The sequence below is a fragment of the Pezoporus occidentalis genome, unplaced genomic scaffold (genome assembly GCF_034315485.1).
Source record: "Pezoporus occidentalis ecotype Australia unplaced genomic scaffold, CSIRO_AGI_Poc_V1 ctg66, whole genome shotgun sequence".
Lineage (NCBI taxonomy): Eukaryota > Metazoa > Chordata > Aves > Psittaciformes > Psittacidae > Pezoporus > Pezoporus occidentalis.
This window is the reverse complement of record NW_026916009.1, coordinates 892,521-916,423: the sequence shown is the minus strand read 5'-3', so window position 1 is coordinate 916,423 and position 23,903 is coordinate 892,521. Positions and strand designations below refer to the sequence as shown.

The 23,903-nt window shown below is 37.5% G+C and overlaps 1 protein-coding gene across 5 annotated transcripts in view; it reads left to right on the top strand.

Annotated features, from left to right (window-relative positions):
• PARD3B (par-3 family cell polarity regulator beta) overlaps positions 1-23,903 on the top strand; it is a 426,397-nt gene that overhangs the window by 182,961 nt on the left and 219,533 nt on the right. For all 5 annotated transcript variants that reach the window (XM_062640654.1, XM_062640652.1, XM_062640653.1 and 2 more), the window contains exons 5-7: positions 6,211-6,302; positions 16,471-16,557; positions 20,208-20,333. In XM_062640654.1, coding sequence (XP_062496638.1) covers positions 6,211-6,302; positions 16,471-16,557; positions 20,208-20,333 — 305 coding nt within the window. The remainder of the gene's footprint in view (positions 1-6,210; positions 6,303-16,470; positions 16,558-20,207; positions 20,334-23,903) is intronic.

Here is a 23,903-nt window from a genome sequence, read left to right as displayed (position 1 = left end):
GCAAAACAACTGCCAAGAAAGGTGTGAACTCCAGTACTCGTGCAATTTGCTTTTTTCCCCCCCCCCTTTCTTAGTGTTTGAGATTTGAGGATTCCTGGAAAGTTTCATGACCAAAATTATATGTAACAATTTTGATCTCCGGGCCTAAAGTAACCCTTTCTGCTGTTACAAATAAAGAAGTTACTGTGTGCATAGGAATTTAAGAAACAGCATGGCTGTTTCCATGCAGAGAACACTCCTTAGGTAGATCTTTGGATGGTTAACACTGGAAACAAATTGGGAGTAGGTAGAGCAGGAAGTATTGAGGAGAACATTTTTAAGGTTGGTATTGGCAAGGTGTGTTTTACATGTAGAGGGCGAGCATTTCCAGGAGAGCTCAGTGGGAGTTAAGAGGTAAGAAACTGGCTGGTGTAGCTTGTGTCTTTGAAGGGCTCCTTATTTCGGTTCCTGCTGACTCCTGTTCTCCATGGGAGCTGTGTTTGATATTTAACAGTATCTTACCTCTAGAAAGCAGGGGCTTCAGTGTGCTTGCTGACTTTGGACCACTGCTAATTAGGGGGGAGAAAACATTGTCTCCTGTACTTAACCCCACAATGTACTGTTCGTCTCCCTGGCTTCTCAGTGTTGAGTGCACCCTGTTTACTACTGAGGCTTTGTCCTCATAAACTGCTGGCAGAAGTTGTTGACCACTGAGCTAAGGCATAAGCAATTATTTTGAAAATACATGTGTGTGTATAAGATGTTCCTATCCCAATTTTCACGATGATACTGAGTACTTCAGTTGAATTGCGTGTGTGGTGCCGTTGCTTCTAACCTGCTTCCATGCAAAGTTGCCTGGAGTAGTTGGATTGACCAGGGAAGGGGATTTCAACCAGCTTGAATTTTGCATTGAACAGCACAGAATATATATCCAGCAGTACAGTTCAGCTGTAATGATAACCCTCAACAAAGAGTTCTTTGGCAAATGATTTTGGGGGATAATTTCTTACTAAAGATTGATTCCCAGGAGGGTGTCTATTTATGCCCTTGGGTTTAAAATATCTTTTTAAGTGCTGAGACCGCAGCTTACTACAGTACTCAAGAAACCCATTGATAGTTGAAAGGGAGAAATGTTGCTATTGTGGTTCCTGAAACTGTCATGTAATTGCTAAAAACATTCTATATTATGGCTTTTCTTTGTGCTGTGCTAATTAAACATGAATCCACTTACATATTATTAAAAGTATCTGAAGATGTACAGCTATTCTTGTATTCAAAAGTATCTTTTGCCAGTCCAGTAGAATTTGTCCATTTCAACTGACAACCTTGAGAGAAGGTTGCATGGTTTTTATGTTCGTATTTATTACCTACCCAAAAGTCATCTTTAGCAAGTGATTAATTGCATTTGTAGATACTTCACAATTGCATCAATTATCCATTTCAAATGGATTTCATTCTGAATAGCTGAGAGGATGATGTAGTTTAATAAGTAAGTGAAATGAAGTATATTGTAAGCTGTTTAAAAATACTTATCACGTTTTCTGGAGGCAGAGTGATTTAAATCAAGCAGACTGCTGGAAAAATAAGAAATACGCAGTAACAAACAGTAATATTTTTTTCTTTCCGTTTAGCAGCGTTTTATTAGCCTGTTTTGCATTGGCTTTCATCCTTGATATATTGGTGATAGCAATACTGTGGGGATGTTAGATGGTTAGGAATTTTTTAATTGAGATAAATAAGTTGTGGCTATAAATACACTTGTTTAAGTATGAGAGCTTGCATGTCTGTTGATCAGCATCTTCTCTTTCAGACATGTTCTGTAATGTTTAGAAGCATACTGAGCAATTTACTCAATTTTCTATTATTACTTGGTTTTAAAAAGATATTTGATATTTTGTTATGCTTATTTTGAATAATAAAAAAAAAGGAAAGTTGTATGTTAAATAAGATTAATCTGGACATTTTTTTGAGGAATTATTATGCATGCTTTTGCAATATTGAACCATTCTGAAATATGTTTCAGGAAGTGGTAAAGCTGGGTGGGCATGAAGATAGTCTGGTATTAGCTTGGTAATGAGAGGTTAGCTAAGCAGATGAAACCATATATTGACACCAACTTTGTTTTCATATCTAATATTTTAATGACTTTGACTTTTGTGTTGGTATTTTCGGTGCGTAGTGCTTAACCTGTTCAGAGCCTCTGCTTTTAATGCTTTTCCTCAGAAAATTATTTCTTCTGCAGAGGTGTTCTAAAACCAGGTTTCAGCTAACTGATAACTTGTAATGTATTTCACTTGTCAAAGTATTCCCTGACCTTGTGATAACCTGACTCTGTACTTTGTAAGTAATAGTAATAAAATAACTTTTCCTAATGTAGGATTTTAGGGTCACATCTTTGGTTAGGCCCATTGCAGATTTAAGGCCAAATGAGGAAATCTAGGAACCAGTTTTTAGTCTAAAACACTTTTCAGACTTGTGATTTGCTGCATTCTTTTTTTTTTTACAGTTTGAGGGTGACGGGAGTGTTGTAATGATGGACACTGGTTATTGTGGTCAGACAAAGTTTCTTAGCTAATTCAGAAACACACAGACACAGGCAACTTACCTTTTGTCCCAGCAGACCAAAGTGACCCATGGAGAAGCCTTTCTGAGGAACAGTCATGCACAATAGGCTAGAACTTGGGAACAGCACTGTATGCAACTGCTGGACGTTACATCAGGATGCATGAAACTTTGACTCAAATAGAGCTATCATATTTTGACCCGTACTTGGTTATATTATTACTGAATGAAAAATGGCCATAATGTGCATTCCTTGAGCTGTATGGTCCTGGGGATCATCTTCTGTATGCAGTGTCAGCTGCATTTGTGTTGCATTTGTTGCTGTAACTAAAGGTAAACACTTTTACTTTGAAACATGGACTAATCGGTTTGGGAATATTCATGAAAGCTAAAAATAGTGCTATGGCTTTTTAAACTCACTCTGGCTGTCAGAAATGCTCACATGATCCTGAAAGTGTTGCTAAAAATGTTCAATTTTAAAATATAGTAATTAAAATTGTCTGTTGTGAGAGCAAGATGAGACATTTCCTGCATTTGTAAACGAAGCATTCCTTTCCGCCTTCCCAGGTTTCCTTGCATCTGACTGTTTGTTATGTTGGTAGGATCTGAACTCCCACTGAACCTTCTTGGAAGAAGGTTTACTGTTGGCCACGTAGGGAGAGTGAACTCTGCAGCCTGCCACCCTGCTCTGTGACCTTCTGCTTTAGGGTTTGGATGCATTTCCTTTGTTTTAAAAAGCTAATGCCCTCGGGGAAGGCAATACTGTAAACTGGAACTTCAGACATATATTTTCACTTTTAACTTTGTCATTAAAGGAAAGTTTCGGATAAAGATACTTTCCCTTGGGTGTACTGGACTGCTCCATTCCTAATTTGAATAGATTCCATGTGTATTTCTTCTATTAATAGATCTTATTTATTTCCTTGAAGTTTATTGTTATCGTTTGACTATTTTATACTCCAAGTATACCCTGCGCTCAGGATTTTCTCCGATTGTTTATGTAGACTTCCTATGTGTAAATTTGTCTGAGATTAGCCTCGTGTGTTATTGTTCAATGAGAATTCTTTTTCCAAGTACAAGAGGATTTTTTTGCAACATAGCTTTTCTAAGAAGTGATATATTTGCAATTTTATACTTCCTGCAAGCTTACAAGAAGTCTTAAGAATAGTACTCTGAGCCTACAAGGGCCTTTTAGGGCCACTTGGTGGCCCATGAATATTTCTAAAGCTCTCTACTGGACTGGATGGTATTGTCCACTCTTGGGTGAATGTGCAAACTTTTGCTGCAGAACCACCTCAACAAAAAACTTATTTTTTTTTAGCTAAAATGTAGCGCAAAACAACACTAGAACCAGAGCTTAGTTAGAAAATAGATCTGGTGCAGGGTTTTTTTATTTAATATGAAAATCCAGGGGTTCTAGGTTGTTGATGATAGTGAGAAAACAGAGCAAGGGGCTGGTCAGTAACCTGGCTGTCAGCGCAGCCATCTGCTGTGTTACCTGCTCAAGGCCTCACCCTTTGTTTCAAATAAGAACAGTTGATTTGACCATTTTCAGTGAGTTCTGTCTCTCCCTGTCTCTTTTTCTAGACGGAAACTTTCATAGTCCTGGGGTAACAGTTGGACTTGATCATAAAGGTCTTTTCCAACCTAGTTGATTCTGAATCCAGCATATTTATTGTTGGAGCTAATATATATCCATACTGACTGTTGAACTGAGAAGACTGTGCATGGTCACAGAGTAGAAAATGTGACTGGTATGTACTCTTCACTCATTCCACTGTTACACACACGTTTACCTAATTTAAGAGCTGTCACATAATGAATATAAGACTATTCAAAGTGTTTTGTTTACAGTTGTTTGCAGAAGGTTATTACTTAATGGGATCCCTTCTCTTATGCTTCAGTCCTCATTTGAAGAACGTGCTTTTCACAGGACTGAGGAAAGTTGACTAATTCAAAATATCCCTATGTAAATAAATTTTAAAACTTCCAATGTTCTTAGATGCATGTGCTTCATTGGCTTTTGTTTTTACCACACCATTTTGTTTTTTATTCCTGTTTCCTAAGTGAAAACTGCAATACTGTCACTGTAAATCTATTACACTGTCAGCTGAATTTGAGTCAAGTTTTGGGAGTCAGGGTCATTAATCCTTCTGCTATTGAAAATCTGACAATCAGTCTGTAAAATATGAACAAGAGATTGAGGTTTTTACTTGAGGTTGAGTTCCTGATTTATGAGGTTAGTATGGAATATGCTTCATGTAACAAGAATTGTTCCTTGACATGTGGTTCCACTGTGAAAAGTGATTGGAAGAGATGGCACATACTCAGTGTACATTTCCATTAGTGACATCAGTTCGTTTTCAGTGAGCTATATTTGGCTTGCAGTGGAAGCCAAGTCTGTTGGCTTGTGCTCCGATTAACATACAAAGAGAACCATACCAATACTGTGGGCTCAAAAGCAGTGTGTGAACCAAAAGGGGATCCAGTTTGACTTATATTGTAAGGGTTTGCTTGTGAGGTTGGTCATGATTCTTTTTTTTAGAACTCAAACCAACCCACTCTGGCCTGCAACTCTCTTGATTCTTATAAACTGAAAATGAGTTCTGCAGATCTTTGAAGGACTGAAAGCACCAAACCTTTAAAGCCATCCTTCTGAGTAGAGCCACCTTTCGAGAGACATTGGAAGTTTTAATATACAATGTAGAGCTTCTATTGAAAATTAATTTACCTATCTAGCTGGCTTTGTTCTTTGGAATTAATTTATAACGTTGCAACCTTCTGCCTTGAGACAACTTGATATGGCGAGTATATACACTGGAAAACTGTACCACTGCAACAACAACAAAAAATAATTACTAACTTTATGCTTTATCTGGTTAAGATCAAGCTCTGAATTGAATTCTCTTGGTGTGTTGACAGCTGAAGATTTATGTCTTCCAGCTATACTCCTGTTGTGGAGTTGACAGAAGTGACCTCTCCAAAGAAGGTCTCTGTTACGGATTTTGCTCTGTTTACATTATTGCCATAAGGGTTGTAACGAAGTACAGTATGTTAAAGCTAATATATCACCTCCTGACAGTGGTCTTATCTCATTGGTACCTCTTTCCCTCTCCCAGAAAAAAAAATGCAAACATTGAGAGTCTAAGGATCACAAAAAGAAAGCCAAAAAATGGTTTTCAAGAGCTTTAGCATTAATGCCAGGTCCCCGTGTGAACCGTATTTTTGTGTCTGGCCAACTTGTTACTTTTTTTTTCTGTGAAGTAACTGTGAAAATGTCTTTACCAGATAAATGCTTCTAAGGGGTAGAAAGAGGAGGGGGAAAAGTGCTTGGGTTTACCGATGGTCTGTGGAGTCTGTTGCAGAAGGAAGGCGGCCTAGTATGGGAAAGAGTGAGATTCAGGTTAGATAGACAGGTAAGGAAGCAGTACTGTGAACTTCTGCAGTGGAAGCATGGTGGGACTCTGGTGTGAAGAGCAGGACTTTAGATCCCCTCCTGTTTCTCCAAATGCTGTGTCACGTACATTGCATACAGAAAGAGTCTTTCAGTCCTCACTGTCAGTGAGATGATGTTACTTATGGCTTGTTTTCTCTCCCAAATATTGACTCAAAAATATATATGCATAAATACATAATAGTCTAAAAATGCACTTTGAAATCTCTCAACAGGGTGCATCCCAGGTATCATTTCAGGATGGGGAGATGAACCCCAGTGGACTGACAGAACTGTTGTTGGCTCAGAGGGCCCGGCTCCCTGTCAGGTAGGAACTTCATCTGTTCGGTGCTAACTCAAGTGTGGTTTAGCAACACACATGATAAGGCAGGCTTCTCATTCCAGCTGCATCTGTGAATCTGCATTGTTCTCATCGTCATGATCTCTTCCTCCTTGTTCCTTTCCCATCCCAAAAATGCACTCCATTCACATACTGAAGCACATATTTGAGCATGAGTCTTTTACCTTGTTGGTGAATATGAATTTCTTATGCTGTTTGTAGTGTAAGGCTAAGGGGGAAATATGCTACTACTGTGTACTCTGTTTTTGCTTTCTACTCAGTCCTGCAAGTATTAATGTCAAGATAGAGGATATTTGTAGGTAATATATCTCAATAAATAACAACTCAGCTGAACCATATAATCCTAAAATGATCTTTCTCAGTTAAAATGTCACCTCTGTTTTTGGGTGGTAAGGTTATTACTTTGCTGTATCCTGTAGTAGATTTTATGTCTATGTTTATACACTGTGAAAACTATAGCCAATATTTGCAGTATTTCCCTGTGCATTGCCTCACTAGAGTAGTTGGATTGAATGCATCCTTTTTCTCTCTTCAGTTATAATAAAACAGACATGGCCATTGCTGTTAAAACTGAAGGTGGTAGTGGTTACATTGATAGTTTGAGGAATAGCTTTTACTTTGATGAAACTACATTTTGAGTGAAACTGAGGTAAATATATAATCTGCATTGGAAGCTAATACAGTAAAATTTGAGAGCTGCATAGCTGAAATAAGAAGAAACTGGGTTTCCCAAGAGGTTTAATAATGAGCTTTGGTGTTTATTGCTCCTGAAATCACAGGGAAAATTCTAAATGGCACTTTGCCTTGTTGAACCTTCTATCACTGGCCACAGCCCGTTGATCCAGACTGTCCAGATCTCTCTGCAGAGCCTCCCTGTCCTTCAGCAGATCAATGCTTCCAACCACCTTGATGTCATCAGCAAATTTACTGAGGGTACACGCATCCAGATCGTCAATGAAGATATTAAACAACACTGGCCTTAATACTGAGCCCTGAGGGACACCACTAGTGACCAGTCGCCAACTATATGTGACACCATTTACCACCAGTCTTTGGGCTCTGCCCTACAGTCAGTTTCCAACCCAGCAAAGAATACACCTGTCCAGGGCATGAGCAACCAGTGTCTCCAGGAGGATGCTGTGGGGCACAGTGTCAAATATTTTACTAAAAGTCCAAACAGACAACATCCACAGCCTTTCCCTCATCTCTTATGATAAGTCACCTTATAATAGGAGATCAGGTTGGTTAAGCAGGACCTGCCCTCCATGAAGCCCTGCTGACTGCACGTGATCCCCCCATTTTCCCACACATGCGTTGTGATCTCACTTAGAATGATCTGCTCCATGACTTTCCCCAGCACTGAGGTCAGGCTGACAGGCAGTAGTTTCTAGGGTATTCCTTCCTGCCTCTTTTGGAGAGAGGCATCATGTTGGCCAACCTCCAATCCTCAGGGACCTGCCCTCTAGACCAGGACTGCTGATAGATTATTGAGAGTGACTTGGCAAGCTCCTCTGCCAGCTTCTTCAGCATTCTTGGGTGAAAAAAAATGAAATAAACAGTATCTGCATACCTTAATCTTTGAGCATTTATCCTCACAAACAACTGATTTAAGAACAGGTGTTGATATTCCCATTTTACCTCAGTGAAGTCTGGGAAGGATGCATGAAGTCACATACCCAAAGCCTGTGGGGAAGTTCACAAAAGCAGGGCTGTAACCCTTGTGGTCTTCTGGGCCATGCCAGGATTGTGGTAGAAGGATCATCTTTCCTGTTATAACATGTTAAAATTTAGTCTTTTTTTTATGCAAGGGAGTTAATTTCTTAGCTGTTCTTGTTCTTTGAGTTATTATTTCTTTTATGTGAGACTTTTTTTGTCTTGGTGTGGTTGTGCTTTTCAACTCATCTGTCTGTATTTTTCTTCCCACTTGGAGGCCTCCTTGTCACCTCCTTTATATGCCATTTCATAGTTTCTTCTCTTGCCTGCTGGTGCTGATACATATTTTTAGCATGGTCTCATCATGAAAAGGAATTGGAGTGCTCTTCCAGATTTCTCTGCACCTGCCAGGCCTCTAAGTTACACACTGCCTGATTAATGTTCATCATGCAGGTATAGAACTTTGTCGGTTTAGTTGCTAATACTTATTTTCTCTTTATGGAATGTTGCTAAAGACTTCTACAGCTTGTTTCACCTGAAGTAATTATTATGCATCACCAAATATATGCACTCATTTGTCTCTTGATCCGTTAATTTGTAATGGGGATTAATCAAGCTCTGTGCATACTATGCTCATATTTACTGTTGTCTTTATGCTTTTACTAGGGTATTTTAGATCGTCTAAGTCCTCCTAGGAATTTTCTGAGATCATATTATTGTTTATTGAGTTAAACAAGTCATTGCTTGCATTTGGCATTCTTCAGAAGGTTGTGATGCTCATTTGCTTTTAATCTTCAACCTGATTTTGGTGGCTTTTGGAAATATTGACAATGAAAAAGACCGCTGTGATACTCTTCAGAGGTATTCAGTTTTCTGAAATGGCCCTTTTTCTGTCACAAAACAGTCGATAATAAGCACGGATTTCTGTAAATCTCTTAGGATTTTTGCAGAATTCTGCAAGCTGTCTTGACACAGGAGCATGTAAGGAAAAGTGATAAAGAATATAGGTCAGAGTCCACTCAATTGTTGCCTGAGCACCAGTATTGAACGGACAGGGAGCAGAGGGAAAGGAAAACTGGCCAGAACAAGGTATTCTTGAGAACATTTCTGCGTTGTTTATATATATATATGTGTGTGCGTATATATATATATATATATATATATATATAAAAATATGTATCTAAAAAAATAATTTTGGGATAAAATGAATTGTCTTCATCTGCCACTCTAACCTCAATGCCGCATTGAGACTAATGCATTAAGGAGAAACATTAGGAAAAAACGCCCAACAAAACAAGCACACATATACACCTCTCCCTCTACCCCTCAAAATGAAGAAAAAGAGAAGGGAGCAGTCTTTCTTTAAATGTAGAGTCTCAGTAAAATAATTTTACCTTGCTTGTGCTTCCTGTGTCCTAAGGAGATTTTTGAAAATGCTATTTTGCCTGCAAGCGCTGAGATGGGTAGTATGAAGATTTTTTCCCCCTCAAAATTATGAATTATAATCATGCATTTGTATTATACTCCAATTTATTCAAACAGTCACCTTAAAAGGAATTCAGAACACATTACTTTGTAAAGCAAAGTTAGTATTTCTGTGAAATTCACTGGAATTTCAAAAGTCAAAGAATTTAAATTAAGGCAATTATTTTGATTTTTGTATGGCTTTTTCCTTAAATGTGAAGAGGTGTTTTGGGTTTTTTTAAACTGTTTTCCTGAAATTTTTTTAAAAGAGTAATAGGTTTATAAAGAAAAACGAATCCCTAGAGACCATTTATCTTTCTTACTGATACCTTAATTTGACTGAATATAAGAAGTTTATATTAATAAAATAGTATGAAATAATAAAACAGTTTTTTTTCCACAAGTAGTAAAACTAGCATCTTAATATCTAATTTGACTCCATTTACATTGTTCCCTCTGAAAGGAAGTATTAGTTATATAAATAAATTCTGATTTGTGCAGGTATCTGTCTTGTGATATTTCAAAGATGTAAGGGCCATGAAAAAAAAACAAATCATGATAAGCCTTCATTTAAATAAGCCATGTTAAATTATATTAATAAGGCTAATATTTCAGCCTAATTTTGAGCCACTCCCTAGTATGGAAGAAAGAAGCTGCTATTGCTCTTGCTGCCTTCACTAGAATATGTTCCTTCCCATCACTGAGTTTGATAATCATTATGACCTGTAGCACTTAAGCAAAAGAGTAGCTAGTCATTCAAAAAAATTATCTGAGCTTTCTCATCAGAGCACAAACCTGTCTGAGGTCCGTGTCCCTTCTCTAACTACAGCCAATTTCACAAGGAGGAAGAAAAAAAGAATACCATGATTAATATTTTATGATTATGAAGCCTAGTCAGCTGAAGTTAAAGGCTTCAGACTTGACTTGGTTTACATTTCTCACTCAAGTAGGAAAACTGTTCCATTTGAAGCAAATCCATTCACTTGAAGCAAATCCGTTCACTGATTTAAGCAGGTAAAATTAGTTGCACATTTGGTGAATTAAATGAATGACAGCATGGAGGAGTTTTAGCTCCTCTGTTCAGAGCTAATAGGAAGGAAATTCTTTGCTTGGATGCTCTTAAAACATTTCACTGTAAAAGTACTGGGAAACTTTTCAGGACTATATCCCTCAGGAGCCTGAAAATTTTAATTTGACCTTTCAAGAACTGAACTTTGGTAGAAGAGAGAACTGCAACATTGGGTCACTGGCAGAGTTTTTAATGGAATAAATAAAGACGGGACTAATGACAACCCTCTCGTGATTTCTGAAGGTGGAATTTTTTTTGTTTGGTGGAAAAAATGATGCTGAGAGCAAGGGAAGACTAGCTAATGCCATCAGTGTGTAACATTTGATATTTTTTCCTTGCTTCCCTTCATATTCTGGACTAGGACTGAAAGATTTTTAAAAGTAAAAGCAGGATCTTGATACTCCACAGAAATCAGATGGAAATTTGTCACTACCCTTAACATTGAATCTCTTAGCACTTTATACATAGAAATACTGGTTTTGAAAACCTTGCTTTTCCTTGTAAAATTGAATGTTAAGGAGTAGTAAACATGAATCTGCTTGGACAAGGATGTTTAGTTTAATAGCAGTGGATTGTTTGGAATTCAAAGGGTAATTTATGCATAGATAATTCATTACGTGTTTTCATTATGTTCCATTTTGCTGTCTTCCCATTTCTTTTTCACAGAGGTCAGGGTCAGTTCCTTGGTTTAAACACTGTAGGTACATAATTAAAGTGTAACTGCAGCATTTCTTTTCCTTCTCAGTATTTTATTTTTTTTTAACTACTGTGTCTTTCATTAGTCTAATAGCAAACGATTGGAACAACTTGATTTAAAGAAAAAAAGATACACAGAGCTGGTGCATGCAGGCTGTCTGGTTTCTCTCTAAACCTTTAGACAGTTAATCTTATGGGAACCAACTAATATTAGTGGGGGGAAAAAATCTGGATTACGGTGTATCTTTACTAGATTTAACGCATTTTAGTTAGGAGAGGGTGATTGATTACCTCTTCAAACCTGAAACTGGAACATTCTATATTGTTTCACAGCAAATATTTAAGCTTTGTGGATAGTTTGTTCAGTTTTGTATAGAATGGAGCAGATGAAATGTGCCTGTCTCTTCTAAAAGAGGGTGAGTGGTTTTCTTAACTGTGCCTCAAAAGTTTCCCCTTGACTCTGCATGCTCAGTTGCTTTCTTCTCTCCTTGTAGGGTGCTCTCCATCCCTAGATAGATATTGCTCAGATTTTCATCATTTGGGTGTGTTCACACTGTTTAACATCTTGAGCTCGTTTCTTCTTCAGGGCTTTCAAGATATTTTCACCAGAGCTTTGCGTATCTAGTTTAGAAGAGGGAAGTTAAAATGTGGAAAAGGGGTAGGAAGTAGATGGAAATGGGCTGTCTGACAGCTTGAGTTGAGCTGGCTACTCTGGAAGCTTCTCTGGAAGAATGGGTACAGACACTTTAGTGCCGTCAACTACTGTACTGTTTTATATGCAGAAGTAGCACATGGACAGAGTCACCAACCTCTTTATTTGGATAAATCCATGCATGCTTCCTCTTTAAAATTCCATTTGGTATCGTTGTTTTACCTGTAGGCCAGTGCTCTCTACCAGATGTCAACACCCCTTGTTAGTGGATGCTTTTCCCCACCGGAACAGCAGCATTGGCTTGTTGGATGGGAAGCGCAAGTAAAGAACAAGCAAGGAAGTGCAGCTTCGTAACTTCATCTGTGAGCACTCTGCATCAGAGTGACATTTCCTGTGCTTTTTACTTGGCTGTGGTCAGCACCACCACAAAGCACATTCACAATATCAGCTGTGCTTTTCTGATTGCAAGGGAAACGCTGACATCCTGAGCTAAGAGATTTTTTTCTTTTCAGAAACAGCAGCATTAATAATCTATACCTTTTCTTACATATGAGTTCAATGATCTATGCAAAGGTTTTCACTTTGCCATGTTGTGCTTCAATTGAAGACTTATGTGCAAGTGTTGAATAAACCTAAAAGGGCAAAAGCGTATGCCATTGGAATGATAAATTCTTGATTTGTGTTTACTCAGGCAGTAGATTCTTGTGACATGCATATGATAAGTTTTTCCCAGTAACCCATGCAGAATGCAGCTTTTCCCAAGGTACTGTCTTCAGTATGTTGCAAAACAATCTGCTTCAGGCTGCATCTACTGCACTCTCCAAGAGATATCCTACAAAGATTCTCCTTATGTTTGTCATTGGGGAAGGTCAGAGCGCCTTAGCAAACTAGGTCTGGTTGGAGAGCTGCAAAATGTCTATTTCTGGAGAGAGGTCTTTCCAAATCTGTGTGCTCAGTGGTTGAGATCGGTTCTTTGGTATTATTGGATAGTGCACAGAAGGTTTCAGCTAACAGACCTTTTCCCATTGCATAACTGGCAAACTGCTAATTCTTGGTACAGTTTTCAGAAGGGGGAGCCATAGAATTCAACAGCCAGGGCACTGCCAATCTGAACATCAGACTGATTCACCACTGGATATGTGCAGCACTCCTTTTAAGTTTTGCTTTCCATGTTACACATGGACTCCTGTGCATGCTCACTATGCACATATGTACATTTCTCTTTGCTAAACTGTACTCATCAACATTTTTAATAATATGCATGGCAAGCCTTCCTGACAAATGTGATAGACTGTAAAGAATCTGGCAGAAATCAATAAACATCAAGCAACGAAGAATTTAAATAGTAAATGATGACAGCTTCTGCAGGTTAAAAATCAATAGTACAATATTGAATATGTTCTTGGATGCCAGAGTCAGGTCATGCTAGGCAGGTGTCCTCCCTTTGCTGAGACCTCTGAGTCACCTCTAGTGCAGCCAGGGGAAGGGAGATGCCAGCATGCATATGAAGAAGCCTGAGGGCTGTGTTTCTAGTTTGGGTGAGCCGTGCAGTTCTGATAAATTTCACTGAGATAAATGCTTTTTTAAAGTTCACTTATTTTGATTGCTGTAGGAATATATCTGTATGTGTTATCCTTTGTTGTCAGTATTGTAGCTATCAACCATCAGTGGGAAGTCATTCTGCTTTCTCCCACCCTCTTCTTTCAGTTTTTGAACTTGACTCTTTCAAACTGAAGAGTCCCAGCATTTTGCTGTCCCTTTTGCCTGGGGCGTTTAGTAATCAGAATTCTTAAAGCTTCCCCTGTTTAGGATCTCCTTCAGCCATGCCCTATTCCCGCATACTTTCTCCAGTGTAGTGTAAACTAACCAGTGTGTGGAATAGTAACATGTCTGGAATTCACTGTTCTTGTGGGCAGATTAAACCTGCTGAAAGATGGAGAGCATGAGTGAATGATGTCAAATTTTTCCAAGTCTCTGATATTTGACGTTCCTAAACAAAACAATGAAAATAGCTCTAAAAATTATGTGTCCTCAAAGATCTATTAAAGCTATTATGTAGGACAGTTTTCTCTCAGATGTAAGAATCACTTTTGTCATGAGAAGTCATTCTGACTCATAGATTTTTCTTAAATTAAAATATAATTCTAAAGTACCTTCTATATATGTATACAGAATGTGCTCTTATTCTGGATATGTGGTGCTTTCTTACATCCATGACTTTCAGGTTGTGCCACAGTGTTTTTAAAACCAATACACAATGTGCATGTGGGCTACTTGTTTTCACAAAGAAACTTATTTTTCTTAGTGTGGAGATTTCATGTTAGATTTAAAACTAAACTTACATGTTGTCTTTGGCTTTGAGCCTTCTTGCAGCTGCAAGTGCATTGATTTAATATGACAGCTAACCTGTCTGTCATGATAGCCCTCAGAAAAAAATCCCTGCTCTGTTTTACAGTTATTTGGGAAGACAACTTCCCTGGAGTACTTAAGTGACATGGGGTTATGTGGGGACAACAGTAACTTACTTAGATTTTTCCTGTTCAGATGAAAGCCCATTCACTACTTCTGATTATTTTCTGGATCTGTAGGATTTGACTACTTTGCTCATATGTTTTAGTTCTGTAGAGCTTCAAAAGGCAATAAAAGTAGGTTTTTAACATTTTTTTTTTGTCTTTTAAGAGAATTGGAGGAAGTAGAAGATGGAATTGAAGGAAGATTTGATTTCCTATGCATGCATTTTTGAGCTTTTGGTAACAGCCCTCATTAGCTTTTCTGGCCAGTTTCACTAGAAAACAAAGGTCTCCAAAAAAAAGCCTTACAGGAAGATTTTGTCAGGATTTCCCTGTTTGATTTATGAAGAGGGAGAAATACAGGAGACAACAGGATCAGCAAATAGAAATGCCTGTTGGTTGTGTCTATTATAAATATAACAACATGAAAATCTATTACATTGGGATCAGTGGTAGCTGCTTCTTGTTCAGGGTCTGTCCATTTCAATTTTATGGAAAATCAAGTCCGTAAAATTCGGTCACATTCCAGTGTTGGACTTCTGGAAATAATAATGAACAAAAGCAAACAAAAAACCCCTCCTCAAAACTCCCAACAACCAACCCACACACCTCCCCAAGCTCCAAAACCTTATCATATAAAAAATCATATAAATGTATTTTATAGGCTTATTCCATATTAAGCTGACTAAGCTAAGAATTATTGTATCTTAGGGCAAGTAGCTTCTGATTAATCATTATGAAGCTGGATAAAGGTTCATTGCAAAAAATAAAAAAAAAATTCTTGCATTACGAGGAAGCAATGCCAGAATTTGTCTAAGATCAGTTACAGTAATTGTCCTGATTTTTGCATCATATCCAACATTCATAAGCCCATGGGTCAGTGAGACCAGTCAGCTGATCCCAGAGGAAGTTGTACTAGGAAAAAATATCATATGGGGGGAGGGTGGGGTGATACAGAAGAGTCAGCTTGGTCATCTTATCTTGCAAATGTGGGCTTTCTAGATCTGTTGCATGGTTTTTGGAGAAAGGTCAGAAGTCTTGTTCTCAACAGCAGCCTGCACTTACACCAGTTAGGCTGTCTTTAACTCATGGCAGTCCATTAAGTGGCCATTTCATTTAGTTTTATGTGTTCTGTAAAGGCTATAGGACTGGTGTGCAAGCACAGAGCTTCTTACATCTTGAGGCTGTTAGGGTGTTTTAATGGCAATGCAAAACTCCAGTAGTTTTCCACTGGTCACTAATACTGAGTGTTGATGGTGGTCAGTACAATTTGAAGGGAGGGATGTTAAATAGGTTGTAGACAAGTATAGAAAGAAGGAAAGTGTTCTGCTTGAATACAGACCTTACACCCATTTCTCTCCTTTTTTTTATGTTTTAGCCAGTTCCAGTACCTTCCTTTTCAAATTATAATCACCCAGAATAGAGTTAAGGTCACTGGAAGGCTGGCAGTGTAAAATACTGAATAGGAAATGAAATGGCACATAGCCATGAAACAGCAAAAATCTGACAGACAATGTAGAAGTTTCTGAGAATGGTGTTTGAGGAAGGAAGCTTCCTGATAAAATGAGCTGAGTTGCACTTTAGATTTTAGTTTGTTTTGCTCTTTGTTAGTGAGGCTCTGCAACTGATAGCAGAAATCAAGATATTTAAATATGATTTGACTAATTTACTTACTGGCTTGATGTCCTTAATGTGCGATCTTTGTGTTTATAATGTATCCCTATGGGGAAACTGTCTGAAGCAGCTCATGTGGAGCTTAAATTAAGAACATGTAGAAGAATCCTTTCTTTTTACTGATGAAGTCTCTCCTGACTTAAAAGCTTATTCTTTAATATACTGGTTAATTTACTTAAGGGTTGACTTAGGAAAATGTCTAATACTTGGTGTCTTTCAAAGTACACAAATACTAATCTAAAAAATTAAAGAATTTGATAGCCATTTTACCTTTCATTGTATGTTTACATATTTGTGAGCTTGGAGTTAAATATTTTTTCTACCCTTTTCACTATCTAAATAATCAGAAGTTTATTTTTAACATAGAGAATTCTGTGAAGAAGCATATTAGATATGTTTCCCTGTGCTCTTTTTTAGTGAACTGACAAAAACAGTGGAGATTTCTGGGGACGGTGGACCCTTAGGAATACATGTAGTACCCTTTTTTTCATCATTGAGTGGAAGGTAAGGATTTTCTGCATTGCTTAGAAGTATATTAAAGAAAGGATTTCAGCTGTAGTTCTCTTAAAATACCTATGATTTAACCGTAAGGAAAAGAAATGATCAAATGAAAACTCATCTATGACACACCAAAATATATTCTAGTCTAAGTTACATATTAGACAATACCTGCCCGTACGTTCCTGTATGTCGTTTTAATTGCCTCTGGTTTTATTCTCTGAATGGTAAACTAGAGTCTCTGTAGAGCAATGTAATACTAAAGATGGAGGCCTAGAGGGTTAGTTGTTTTTTCCGGTGTCAGGTTGGTTTTGTGGGTGTGGGGTTTGAGTTTAGTTGGGGGGGGGGTGTTTCAGGGTGGAGGGAGGGGTTAGTTTCCTTTTTATTGTTTTGTTCCCATCCCCAGTTGAATTTCTCTGCATAGGCCCTTCCTTAGTGACATATCAGACAAGAAAAATAAAAAAACCCTTTTCTTGTCTGGTCGTGCCTTATATTTTTCAAGCCACCCTTCAGATCTGGTTGTATAGCATTTATAAAATGTGCACTATACCATGAACTTTTCTTTGTCACAATACAATTACTTTAATTATAAATGATTTAACATAGTCTGTTGAGATCACAAAAGCCGATTATAGCAGCATGCTCTTATTGATGCACTGTAGTTAAGACAGTGTCAGCATTTTCATTCTGTTTTTCAAGCTAGGTAACTCAGATGTTAAAATATAAAAAAATTCTAGGCTGAAATTTGACATGCAGAGCCTTAACCAGAGAGTTAATTTGACACTGGCAGCCCTGAATAAGAGATGGGAAATTGCCAGAGTCATAAATGACACTACCTGATAGCAAAATGGCTGCCTGTAACACAATTATTGCAAAAGTAAAAATTGTCTAATTCTTAAGTGTTTCTTTACTTGTCAACTTTCATGTAGAACAGAGAATGTGAAAGACTAAATTGCCTTGGAAAAGTCTGCTTGTGTAAATGTTTTCTTGGAAAGACCTGAGTTTGTAAGTAGACTCAAATTCATTCACAAGGTTTTCGTTACCAGAAGGGAAAATGGACGTCCACCTGCTGCCTGTAAAAGTGTCGTCACTGTCTGAAGAAGAAAGTTGGTCTTCAGTGGGAACTATAGGAAGTCTGAGTTGTGTCCTTGGCTGTACAGTCCACCTCTTTGTCTTGAAAGCCACTTGTGTCTGTTACCCCTTCATGAAATGCAGACAATAATAGATCTTTGTTATAGGTATGCCATAAAGGTTGTAGGGCTTACACTGTTACTTCACGATCATTAGGTAAAAATGTGGTGAAATTGCAAGCTATTACAATCAGTAATTATTGTGACTGCAATACAGTTCTGTACTGAAGCATCAGTGTGTTAGGTGCAGCTTTTAAAGATCTCCATGAAGAAAAAATGGAGTTCCTTGGTCTACATTGCATGTGTGATAATATGTCCTTATTTGCAAGTGCTTTTGGGGATCCCCTGGAGCAAAGGGGTTTTTGACAGGTGGACTACTGGTTTAGACAGTTGTCTTGAAATTTTAATGACCCTTGGCAGTAGCATACTAATATCTTTGTAAAAGCACTAGAGTGACTTAAATCACTTGTCCCTCTTATTTAATCAAGCCTGAGACTAGTGTATAAATTTTAACTCATCGTAACAGGAGAAAGTACAGAAGAGCATCTTTTATTTCTGTTAATCACAAGGGACAGTTTATGGGGGCACGCTGGCCATGACTAACTTGGTCTGGTATTTCAGTTGCAGCATTCTCTTCTAACAAGGTAATGATGGCTTTAGCCCAGTGCTGCTGCAGAGCAAGCTTTTTCTAGAGGTCATTAAATCATTGTATTAATTGAGAAAATCTTAGTTTCTGCGGGACTACAGTAGTTCTGTAGGAACTACAAAACTAAGAAAATAATTTCTCCCCTTTCTTTTGCACTTAGATATCATTAAAAAGAGAAATTAAAATTTAATGGTGTATTAAAATACTGCTAAAATTGAGTCTGTGGGAAAAAGTAATGGAGTAATGAATTTAAGCTGCCACAGCACATGTAACTCAAGCCACTTGCACACCCGAGTTTCAGATAAGTGAGCAATCCTATTGCAGTATATGGATGCAGTATCTAAGTACCACAGGATTAGTGAGCATCTGACTTAATTTTTAGTTTCTTTTATTTCTCTACTTTTATTGGTTTGCATCTTAACATAATTATTTTTTATTAGTTCTATAGTAAATATATAGTATTTATAGTATTAGTATAGTATTAGTATAGAATTTACAGTATATAGTATATATAGTATTAGTTCTATAGGTAATAGTTTTATTATATATTTTATTAGGGTTTCGGTGGCTGATTGCCCCTAGTTGAATGTTTGTCGTCAATAGAGCTGTGTCCCCTTACCACCTTGAATCCTCGAGTGAAGGGTAACACTGATTGCACGAGAATCTTTGTGTGATAGATTAAATCTTTTTATTGTGTTAGATGTTTTGGAGAAGTAATAGTCAATAGGAACAAAGTTTTTATTTAAAGTACATTGATATGATATAAATTTTTAAATCTCCATGCAGTAAATCTAAAATCAGGTTCACAGTGAACATAATAGCATTGTTTGAAATAGTTAATGGCGTGCTGTGAATCTGTTGAATAGACTTAAATATGAGGGATAGTCATGAATCTGAGAAAAAAAAAATACAAGACTTCCATTTTGTGGTTGGAATGCTGGCATGTTGGAAATTGCACATTAATATTTTATGGAGTACAACCAGTAGAAAATGGTCTCTAAAGGTCATCTGCCTTCAATGCTGATGTGGTATGGAAATTTAGTGGGTAAAACTTGATTATAAAAGGTCTTCACAAACATGTAGTTGTCAGGTATTTTGGACATTATGCTGGTATCTTTGGATAAATCTATGTTGAGTTGTAGTCTGCAGTCCAGCGATGCTCCAGGTAGGACAGAACTAGCCTAGTGTTCCCAGCAGTTAGCCATGCTGGAATTTTGCACCACCCATACGTGTTTTCTTACCACATTATCAGTAGTTTCTGTGCTGCACCTCAGCTTTTAAATTGCAAGTAACCTGGTAACAAACAGCATAGATTTTGATGTTTTGCTGCTCTCCTGCTCCAGGAATAAATAGTATTCTTGTCATGTATCAAAACAAGGGACTTTGGCAACTAGAAAGTTTCATTTGTAGAAATAGCGTTTGGCTTGGTTTTTGGGTTTTTTTTTTTTCCTAATGCCTGTTCAGTTTACTGTAGTTGAGTTAGAAAATTACTTTTTATCTGTTTGTGCTTTTCTTTGGAGCATTTTAATTTTTCTTAGTCGCAGAAAAATATTGTTTAAACTACATTCAAATTTTTAACTGGATAGGGAGATCTAGGTGTTTTCTTCTGTTTATCCAAGTATGACTTAGGGGATTGTGGTTCCGCAAGTTCTAGCAAGCAGCATAGCATTAGTGTCCAGCAATTTTTCTTGGTGTTTCTTGAAATCCCCTGCCTTTTAGATAAAGAGCAAGCTGGAAATCATTTCTCTAGGCTAAACCCTTCATAGTGGTCTACTCTGTCTCATCTGATACATGGTAGAGATTAAGATCTATTTTTAGTTGCTATAGATTCATATCATCAGAATAAGGATAGGTTTCACTTTTTTTTTTTTGTCTTTTAGGATGCTGGGACTCTTCATCCGCGGTATTGAAGAAAACAGCAGATCCAGGCGTGATGGTCTATTCCATGAAAATGAATGCATTGTGAAGATTAACCATGTGGACCTTACAGATAAAACCTTTGCACAGTAAGTGCTAGTTTGCAGATACTTTTAACTAGCCAGGATTTTATACAGTGCTGTGTTTATTAAGTGATTCATGCAAAGGGATTAGTATTTATTTCAGATAAAATGCCTGTAAAATTGATACCTGGCAGAGACTTTGTAATTTTCTTTCTGAAACCTTCAAATAATTTGAAATCTGAGGAGAAGAATCTACTTGGAGTCTTAGTGAACTTATTGTGCTTATTTAATTTAAATAGCTTTAAATTCTTAATAGTTATCTTCACTTTCTGATTCTTCTGTTATCTCTTTCCATTATTTTTTTTTGTAGTTTTTTTCCTCGTAAGACTTTCAGAATGAGTCAACATTGCAGCGTGTTTTTTATGAGCTTTTGCAAATGAAATAAGATCTATTTTGGGTTTATTTTTTTGGTGCTGCAGCTTATTGAGCATTTAATTTTTTAAAAATTCTACTACTGTCAAACTGTGCTTAGTTGAGCTAAATGGGAAGTCTCGCCTCTTATGACTTTTATTACAAATCTGTTGACATTTATTCTCTATCTCAAATGAAGTAACAGGTTGTTTTGATAGGCTGTGAATTAATGTGACATTGTCGCACAAAAGAATAGCCTCTCAAATTTCACAGATATTTGCTGTAGTAATTAAACAGTAATTTGTTTTTACTTTTAATCCATATGTTTAGACAGCTGAGTGATTGTTTATAATATAACAAAAATCTATTGAGATGTCAAGGGAGTTGAAGCTTAACTTTCTAAACAGTTCAAGGTTTCCAGACTAAAATCCAATAAGTAATTTCACTGTTAGGGATAAATATTTGCAAAACAGGTTTTCATAAATCCAGCATAGTTCCGTAGTGTGGGTATTTACCTTGTTTTTGAGGCTGTGCTTTTTGCTGCTTAACAGCTTTTTAAGTTACTGCTTTCTGCATATTTGGTGGTAAACGTATCCTGCTGCCGTATAGTACATGCCATTCTCTTCCACCCATGAAAGTTCCAACATGAGATACCAACTTTATCAGAACATAAATGTTAGTATATGAAAATGTTTGTTGCCTCACCTGTGCAGTTTTGTAATGAAGTTGTATCCTTCTCAAGTGAGATTTTGCCTGAATCAAAGCCTCTCTTTTCAAATTTGTATGTAATCTTTCTTTTACAAATTTGTGGTCTCCTTTGTGTTCTCTTCAGGATGTATCTAGCTCTCCAGAGACTCTATGCCCATGGAAATATATATCTGGAGTGAAGGATTCCACATATTTTTCTATAAGGTTACTAGATTTTGGGACAGTTAAAAATACTGCACTGAACTTTCCAGTTCTCCATCACGTATTTCCTTCAAAATGAGAAATGCAGTTTTCTCCAAGTTGCAAAGTTTCGGGAGTTGGAAAAGATATTTACAAAGACGGTTGCTAGTTTAGAGAGGCTGGTCTTGTTAGACAATCTCTCTCTGTGATGGGGAGAGTGAGAGAAGTAACTAAAATGTGATTCAGAGCAGAATGTCATCTAATTGGTCTAAATCACCTTACGTTACAGTTACAAGGAGTGGTTGCAGTGGTGTTGGATCTGAGGAGAAAAACTGTGGGCAGTGAGGACTCCACATCGTTTAGGGGCTGGGAGGAGTATTTTGGACAAGCTTTAGCCTGGTCCCATGTGCTGTAACATTGTTCTGCTGAATTTGCCAGAACAGCCTTCTGGCATCATCCGTCTTCCTTGGCTGTTGAGAATGGCTAAGAATGCAGCTTTCCAGGTTGAAACTCTCAGCGGATATGTCTTTTAGTTTTCATCTGGCATGACATACCTGTACTAACCTGACAGAAGTCCAAGTCACAGAAATGCAGTAATTGTAATGGATGTGATTAGTATTGTCCCAGTGATTGTTGACCCAGAAGCATCATCAGATTCTCCTCTGAGAGGAAAATCTGTTTGCTAGCTTCAAATTGACATTTCACCGTAACCCTTGTAAAAGCTGTTTTAACACTTAGCAGAGACTGTTACATACTGTCTCTTTCCGTTTTCAGCAGAGACTTTCTAGTATTGCTCCTGATGATTGCTGCTTCTGCAACTGTAATAGCAGCCTACTTTCTGTATTCCCATGTTTATAATAGTTTTATTTATTGGGACTCTTGGTCTGCTTTTTCATTTGCTGTTAATCCATTCAATTACATTCTGTTGTGTTGCAGAGTTTCTAGCACTTCTTTTAATTGACTCCCTTACTTCTTTTAAAGTATGCATTTGGGTCTCAAGAAATGTAAATTCCTCCATACATTATTTTTTCTCTTTGAAGTGCAGCCAGTTATTTTGCCCCTCAAGGGCATTCCCACAGGATGTCTGGCGTTATTTACACTATTTTTTGTTTGAAGATCGTCTTATATTTTCTCTTTCATATATTTAAAATATTCATCTCTTGAAACTGAGTTATTAAATTACCTTGCAACATATGACCAAGTGGCTACTTGCAAGGATGAAGATGGGGTGTGAAAGAAACCCAGTTATGACTTTACATCCTTATGCTGGGAGCATGCCATGGTTTCTACTATCAGAGTAAGGTCTGTCCTTGGAAACACTCGTAGGCCACAGATGAGAGTGTCACCTATAACCTCTGAGGGACAGTGGTGTTTACAGATCTGAAACATAATCCTTGAGGGTGATGCTGAAAGAATACCTTCCTTACAGCACTCTCCATGCTATCTTTCTTTTCCAAGTTTGAGGTTTTTCTTCTGGAAGCTTCCTGTCAATTAATTATTCTGACTCTTGGTGCCCATACACTCAGTGTAGACAAGATGGTACTTTCCCACAGCAGTATCCATTGGGACTGCCCCCTGACTTCAGTATCTTCATGCTGCAAAAAACCCTCTTGAAACAAACCCTTCCTTCCACTGTGTATAGCTGCAAGGTGGAAGTACCATGTGGCTTCATTCACCTGGGAAAGCAATAGGTGTGTATTCAAGATGTTAACATTTCCAGTGGCTTCCTTTCTGTATCAGTGTAAAAAACTATTTATTTTGGAAGTACATTCAAGATTAACTCCTGTTGCATAACTGAGTGTAAATCTATAGCAAAGAGTTCAGTAAAATATTGACTTTGACTGACAGACATGCTGCAGAAAGGTGGGAGAAATGTAAATTGTTTTCAAAAGGACACCATGATTTATTTAGAAATTAATGTGGCCACTACTTCCCCTCTTGACCTAGTTCTGCTAAGCAGAAGTTCTTGATTTTTCATTCTCGAAATGTGCTTCAGCTACTACTTCTGTTTGTACTTCAGTTGTCTTATGCAATATGGAAGAAAATCAGTGCACTTCATCAAAGGTGGAAGAGGAGAGCATAGAGAGAGAGAAGCCTCCTTTATTCCTTTAGAATCCAGGGTTTGTAAAATGTCTTGATTGTCCAGACCTATTGGTTACTCAAAATCCAGGGAAAGCTTTATGAACAGTTGCTTTGGTCAACTTGTCGTGATGCCTTGAAATGCATGGGAACCTGAAGTCTGTATTGTTACTACGTTGCCAGTTCAAGGGAAGTAGTTTCATTAAATGCTCTGAGACGGTTTCTGATGTTGCAATTGAGCACACCTATAAAGGCGTT